This window comes from Aquarana catesbeiana, linkage group LG05 (genome assembly GCF_042186555.1).
Source record: "Aquarana catesbeiana isolate 2022-GZ linkage group LG05, ASM4218655v1, whole genome shotgun sequence".
Taxonomy (NCBI): Eukaryota; Metazoa; Chordata; class Amphibia; order Anura; family Ranidae; genus Aquarana; species Aquarana catesbeiana.
The window spans coordinates 301,343,341-301,351,063 of NC_133328.1; the positions used below are offsets into that span (position 1 = coordinate 301,343,341).

At 45.8% G+C, this 7,723-nt stretch overlaps 1 protein-coding gene across 1 annotated transcript in view; it reads right to left on the reverse strand.

Annotated features, from left to right (window-relative positions):
* CHMP5 (charged multivesicular body protein 5) overlaps positions 1-1,817 on the reverse strand; it is a 48,008-nt gene extending 46,191 nt beyond the window's left edge. The window contains exon 1 of the mRNA XM_073630820.1: positions 1,614-1,817. Coding sequence (XP_073486921.1) covers positions 1,614-1,682 — 69 coding nt within the window. The 5' untranslated portion in view covers positions 1,683-1,817. The remainder of the gene's footprint in view (positions 1-1,613) is intronic.
* Positions 1,818-7,723: the final 5,906 nt, after the last annotated feature.

The window sequence follows — 7,723 nt, forward strand, 5'->3', positions numbered from 1 at the left end:
CTATGGAGTGATGGGTGTCAGCTGTGACATGTGCGCTGACATCTGCCGATATCTAATCCGATCCGCCAAATTCAGATGGATCAAGACACTATTTTCCATCCGTCTGGCGGATTAGATGGAATCGGATGAAAACGCGCAGGCGGATCTGTTTTCATCTGATCTCCCATAGAGCAGTGGTCATCAACCCTGTCCTCAGGGCCCACTAACAGGTCAGGTTTGCAAGATAACTGAAATACATCACAGGTGATATCATTTGCTGCTCAGTGATTGCTGTATTCTAGTCTGCATCTCCCCAAGGTAATACATAAAACCTGGCCTGTTAGTGGGCCCTGAGGACAGGGTTGATAACCACTGCCGTAGAGGACAGTCGGGCTCTGACAGGTCCATCTCTGCACAGAGAGTGGAGACGGACCTGTCATCCGTCTGCTCAGCAGAGATCAACTAATCGATCCACGTTGAGTCTGTCAAAACGGACAAGCCCTGTGTGAAAAGGGCCTTATCCACAAAATAGTGTGATGGAAATATTGACATAACACTGAACTTGGACTGAAGCTGCCTGAGCTATCCCACCAATCTAAAGTGCATGAGGTATTCCCTGCAGTTGCATGTATATTATGATTAGTTGGACAAAGTGACAGCTTCATGGTGGGATAGCTCAGGTAGGTTCAGACTAGGATCTGAACAGGCTAGGAACTCATTCCTGATCACCAGAACTAGTGTCCCCATTGGAAGATTTCACCTCTATTCCTGTTCTGGTGACAACCCAAAATTTGGGATTTGCTCAGTGGTAACAGTAAACAGGACAAATAGAGAGGGCAATTCTTCCAAATAGGAGCACAGACAGCAATAAATCCTGACAGGGGTTCTAATTCAGCATGTAATATTCTCCTGCGCTCACAATGGTAACCCAGGGGTGTGAAGTGTATGTAGATTTCTTAATGCTGGTGGTCTTGACATCTTCTCAGGATATTGGGCATCCTCAAACTGGAAAATATTGAAACAGAGATAAAGGGGCACCGACCTAGCAGTGAACATCCACAGTTTTGGCTCTGATGAAGAGGGTTTGCTCCTTGAAACGCGTCAGCCGTTTGGACACCTCCTGGTCCTCTGACAGGACCGTTGGATGACGATAGACCTTTATGCAGTGAAGTTCACTTGTTATGACATGCGTTTTTATTTATCAGGTTTGTGAGTAAATATTGCTCTTTCTATCCTTTAGTACATTTTATTTTCTTACTTTCTCTCTCTATTCCAAGGGGTTCTAATCCCTCTCCACTCTGAAAGAAAAAAGATCTTTAGATCTACTTTATTGTGTGTCTTTGTGTGAGCAGAGTTGGTGTGATTGTATAAGAGGCCATAGAGGTGGAGTAGGTGACTAATGTGTCACCTGAGAGGAGCAGTCATGGTCACAAGACCAGCAGGAAGTAGTAGTGAGCCCCGGGCTCCTAGGCCTGTCATTAGAACACACTAATGATTGGAGGGGGTCTACATGGGAGCTCTCTGATAAGTCACAGACTATAGAGAAGATCTCAGTGTCAGGTGACAGCCCGTGTCCCCCTAGTGTCAGCTGACAACCATTGTGTCCGAACTCCCCATTGTGTCTACTCACTCACATTTCCGATGCAGTCTGTCAGGTTGGGCGGGGGAGCTTTTGGCTTTGACTTCCCGAAGATTCTATTCATGGTATCCGGAGAATACACCCGAGCACTACAGAGCCTTCCGATCACTCCAACCAATATTACCGAGCACGGAAGCAGCACCGAAACTCAGCCACTAGTGCCCGCCCCCTGACGTCAGCGGACTCCTACCTAGTAGCAGGCTTCCAATACAAACAAGCGGCACCGCCTACCGAAGACCAATGTGAAGAACACTAAGGGGATGTGTATACTTTATATCTGACTGCAGTACAGGCGCCATCTTATCGGAGCCAAGTGAGGGAAACCATGCACCTATTTCGTCAGGTTTGGCGACCTGTCAGAATATGTAACGGAAGTGACGTTTTTGTCATTGCCATCTTGCTACACCCCGCACTCGCCCACACTAAGGATACACTGAGAAGGGGGAAAGTGGACATCTTGTTACACCCACCTGAGTTTTGCATATTACGCTTATTTTTAACTGTAAACTGAGGTTATATAGTGAAACATATCCCAAAAACTTGCTTGATGTACCTTTATTGTCACAAGTGTATCAGACAAACACAGGACAAGCAGTTGACATTTTTTGCAAGCAATATAGCTTGTGAAACTATTGCTTGCGAAACAAGTCAACTGCTTGTCCTGTGTTTGTCTGATACACTTGTGACAATAAAGGTACATCGAGCAAGTTTTTTGGATATTCAGAGTGCGACCATTTGTCTATTTTAAGGTGAAATACAGTACTTAGAACTCCGTCTGACAGTTTAGATGTCGAATTTTAAAAGCAGCGAACTTCTGTCAGTTTAGCAAACCTGTGAGATCAGCAGGCTTGCCGCTGCTTTTAACATTCAACATCTAAACAGTCAAATTGAGTTCTAAGTACTGTATTTCACTATATAACCTCAGTTTACAGTTAAAAATAAGTGTAAAATGCAAAACTACGGTGGGTGTAACAAGATGTCCGCTTGCCCCTTCTCACTGTATTCATACTGTGGATGAGTGTACCAAGGTGGCGGCGACAAAACGTCACTTCCGTTACAAAATCTGATGGGTCACCTAATCTGACAAAACATTGTCAGATTAGGCGACCTGTCTGATTTTGTAATGGAAGTGACGTTCCGTCAGGGCCATCTTGGTACACCCCTCACTCGGCCACTCTAAGTCTGTCGCCAAGTGGACATCTTTTTACACCCACCAAAATCTTGCATTTCACACATATTTTTATCACTAAACTGAGCTCATATCATCAAAAACAGTATTTAGAAGTCCGTGACACTGTTTTGATGTTGAATTTAAAAAGCAGCGGCATTCCTGCTGATCTCAAACGTTTGCTAATCTGACAGAAGACCGCTGCTTTTAAAATTCAACATCAAAACAGTCACACGGATTTCTAATGTAGCAAGGTCTCCGGCCTCCTTCAGTCTAATGAGAACCTCCAGGGCCAGAGATATCTGAAATCCTTCTGTATATGGTGGGTTGTGAGGCATAGTGGGTGCAAGGTGGATACAGTTATTGGGCGCCAGACACTTCTTGAATGCAAAAGAGATGTTTATTTCTCTTACAAACTTTTATGGGGGAAAGAGGTTTAGGGCCAGGACACCCTTAAGTAGTTGCAATTTCAATTAGCAGACTCCGAGACTTCAATAGGAAGACAGCTGTGCAGGGAAAGGCTTCCAGCAAGATGCCACATCTGCATGTGCAGGAATGCTGTCTCCTATGGCAACAGTCTTTTTTTTGTAAACAACTTTTTTATTAAATTTTATGACATGTAAACAAACAACAGCCTGAAAAAAGCGGGAACAACCACTGGATTACAGAGTAAAACATTCCAGTGTAAAATAATTAATTAATATCTGCTTATGCGGTTCTTTCCTCCCCAAACCCCTTAGTTCCCTTACCAGGAGAAGCAGTAACCTCTATGTACATACAGGAGCCTCCTGATGAAAGAATCTTTACATTAGTCTCTGGTTGATCTGCACTCCTCTAGCACCCCAAAAAAAACAAAAAATATTTATCCTTCATGACTCGACAGCAAACGCCTAGGTCAGTGAATATATTTGATAACGTAGTTAGTCCGAGACCATGTCCACTGAAGCCATCCACCCACCCCAGACCTTGTTAAACTTGGTTAGAGCCTCTCTGCTCAGGTAGGTAGCTTTATAATATGGTATTGCTTTGTTGACCAAAGACTTCAAGGCCTCCAATGTTGGGGTAGACAAGCTCTTCCATGATAGATTAATTAGTTATATAATTTGTATATAGATCCTTATATAGGCTAGAGACTGGTTTGACTAAGGAGTCACTGCGTGTCAGTAATTCTAAGTCACTAGGGTCAAGGTTCAGCGGTTCCCTGCCAAATTGAGAGTAAAAAGCATGTCACAGTTGGATGTATCTGAAGAAGTGTGAGTTGGGTATGGTGAGGCACTCCTTGAGTTTATTAAATGACATTAGGGTGCCATTTAGTACAATACGATGTAAAGTTTTGACCCCATACTTAGTCCAGACAAAGGGGTCTGGGTAATCATAAAAGTGTACCAAATTGGGATTTTTCCACAGTGGTAAATTGGGGGAGAACCTGTTGGCACTAGTCGACCGCAATCCCCGAGTCACATTCCATGCCCTTATTACAGAGCGCATGGAGGGAGTCAGGGAGTATGGGGACCTCAAACCTCTGTAGACCAAGTGCGAGAGCGCCTCATAGGAGCTCACACAGGCCGCCTCCAGAGACACAGAGGCGTCATCTGGGGGAGAAGTCAGCCAGCGGTGAGCTATTGTCAGTTGGCCAGCTAGGAAATATTTGTAAAAGCTAGGTACCGCAAGACCCCCTTTCCCCCATGGCTGCTGAAGTATGGTCAGTTTCAGGTGGGGAGGTCTCCCCTGCTACAGAAAGGAGGAGAGCATACTGTCTATCGACTTGAAAAGAGATTTTGGGACCCATACTGGGGAATTTCTAAGGACATACAGTGGCAAGGGCAGAATTTTCATTTTGATCAGGTTTATCTTCCCTATGAGGGACAGTGGAAGGTTTTTCTAAGCGTGGAACTTTTTAGATAGAATACCAAGTAAAAGGGAGACCATGAGGTTAATGAAATCAGTCACCAAGTTTGTGACTAGAAGCCCCAGATATTTAATGTGGCTCACCCATTGCAAGGGATTATCGGGATCAGCTTGTCCGGGTACAGCATGGGACCGCAAGGGGAGTATTTTAGACTTGGTCCAGTTAACTTTAAGGCCAGAGACCCCCGAGAATTTGCCTAATAGCAACAGCGCTGCCTGCAGAGACGGTCCAGTGTCTTTGATAAATAACACTAGATTGTCAGCATAAAGAGACGTAATTTCAGTCAGGGTGCCAACAGTAATACCCTGTATCTGTGGGGAGGAACGCAGCGCGATCGCAAGAGGCTCCATAACTAATGTAAACAGTCCCGGTGAGAGCGGGCACCCCTGTCTGGTGCCCCTGGACACCGGAAAGGCATCTGACACCCTGCCGTTAAGACGGAGGGCTGCAACCGGATGGTCGTACAGCAGCGATATCCACTGAAGGAAGGTGGGGCCAAACCCCATACGGTGCAATACCTCTGTCATGTACCCCCAATCAATGGAGTCAAATGCCTTTTCCAGATCAAAAAACACCAGGCCCCCCCCCCCCCCCCAATGAGTCCCCATTCTCTAACTGAGTATGTGTATACACCCTCCGGATATTGAGATCTGTGGCCTTTTTAGGCATGAACCCAGTTTGGTTGGGCGATATTAACTGATGTATTATATTCATTAACCGATTGGTAAGCATTTTAGTGAGAATTTTGAGGTCCATATTGAGCAGTGCTATAGGCCTATACGATGAGCAAGAAAGAGGGTCTTTGTCAGGTTTGGGCAGTAAGACCACATGGGCCTCGTAAAATGAAGTAGGTAGTGTACCTGTTTCTAAACAGTTCTCATGGAGTTGTAAGAGTCTGGGGGACAGGAGCTCTACATGTTGTTTGTACCATTCGGCTGGAATCTCATCAGGTCCCAGCGACTTCCCATTCGGAAAAGAGGCAACAGCCTTCGCCAATTCTTTGTCTGTAAAAGGTGCGTCCAAACTGGTCGCCACCTCAGCTGGTAGCACCGGATTCTGGAGGGAGTCCAGAAGATCCACTAAAACCTGATGGTCATACGATGGGACAGGAGCATACAATTCAGAGTAATAAGAGACAAATGCCCGCTTAATGCCCTCTCCATCTCTCACAAGAGTGCCCTCAGGTGAGTGTATGCAGGAGATTGCTGTATGTGTCCTAGCATCAGCAGTCAGATAGGCTAGTAACTTCCCATTTTTGTCCCCTTTTTCAAACAGTGTTTTAGCTCTGGTTTTGAAGTTACATTGAGTGAGATTTTGTAAGTGCACCAGTAGTGCTCTTCTGGCCATCTGCAACTCAGCCAGGGAGGAAGGGAAGGGTGTATCAGCATGAGTCTTTGCACATAGTATTTCATGAGCTTGAAGCTCTTCAGGGGTAGAGTTTTTCTCTGCCCTTGATGGCCGATACATACACCCTCGGGTGAACGCCTTAAATGCATCCCACACTACAGGTCTGTCCGCTGTGCCTTCATTATGGTCCCAATAGTCCTTTAACTGCGGTGAGACCAAGGCCTCCACCGAGGGCTCCGCCACCCATCCAGGATGTAACCTCCACACTCCACTGCGTCTACCAGAGGTAAGAGTCAATACAACCTGTAGGGGGGGGTGTGATCCGAGATTCCCCCGGCCAAGTAGGAGACCTCAGTGACCTGGGGCAGTAGAGCTGGGTTGGCAAATGCCAAGCCTATACGAGAGGAGGAAGTGCTGACGTGGGAAAGATAGGAGTAACCCCTCTCTCTGGGATGTTTCCACTGCCACACCTCCTCCAAGATCGCTGAGTCTGCCCAGTATCCCAGCTCCAGGTTCTGCACCTGAGTCGGGTTAGAGGTGTCCAGGTCATAGTCCAGAATATTGTTGAAGTCCCCAGTGGTCCAAAGGTGGCAACCTTCTCAAGGACCGTATACAAGACCTCACTTTTAAAAGGGGGTGGGATATAAAAATTCACTACCGCCAGTCGCTGGGATTCAACCTCTAGGACCACTATGGCATAACCATGGGCGTCCGCAGAACTTTTTTTAGGGGGGGGCATCATTTTAAGGTCACCCATGCTCCGCCCCTTTTCAACGATGTAATGAATGGGAGGGGCTTAGTCATTATCACAAAAAGTGCAGGCATGCAAAGGTTTGAGAAACCTGATGCAAAAGCTTCATAGAAGGATCAAACTGCAATTGTCTGATTAAGTATTTCTAATTTGCACTGGAAAGATATATGTGTCATATAAGAGATAATTCATCTTCACTTTGTATTGGAAGTTACTCAGGCATACCATGCCCATATAAGAGAATGTAGAGAATGTAGATCTTTATATATATATATATATATATATGTTATGGGTGCCCATATTTGGTCTTGATGAAAACATCTATACTGTATGAGTATTGGAGCCAGTGTACTGTATAAATCCATGGAGAATCAAGCTCATAACCTAGAAACCTGGCTGGTGAAGGGTTAAGGGAATCAATGTATCCTGGAGCAAACAGTGGCTGACCTTATGCAAAGCTTAAGTGAGCTGAGATAACAAGTGGATAGATAAGAGTTGCAGAGTCTGGAAATGTATACACAGTCACTCCATTTGGAATCTGTGTAAACACTAGATGTGACTAAGAAGTCATATCCAGCTCACCTGACCTGCTCCTTGTTCTTCTTCTATTGCCAGTCCACGGCCACTTACCATTTCCTCTACATGTGTACATTCTGCTTCTCCCGTACACCTTCACTTACTCTCCTGATGCTGCCCAGTTTAAAAAAGACCGCGTTTCCATCATCCAGAGGCAGGAGACGTGGCCGCTGCTGATCCTTGAAGGCTGGCCACACCCCCTTCCCTTATTCCTGCCCAATCACTGCCTTTCTCCTCACAGAAGGCGTCATTACATAGCAGACAGTGCCCAATAGTTAAGCTGCGGGGTGGAGGGAGGGATCTGTGCTGTGTCCACATGATTGATGTTTTTACAGACAACGATCCTGCCCGGCC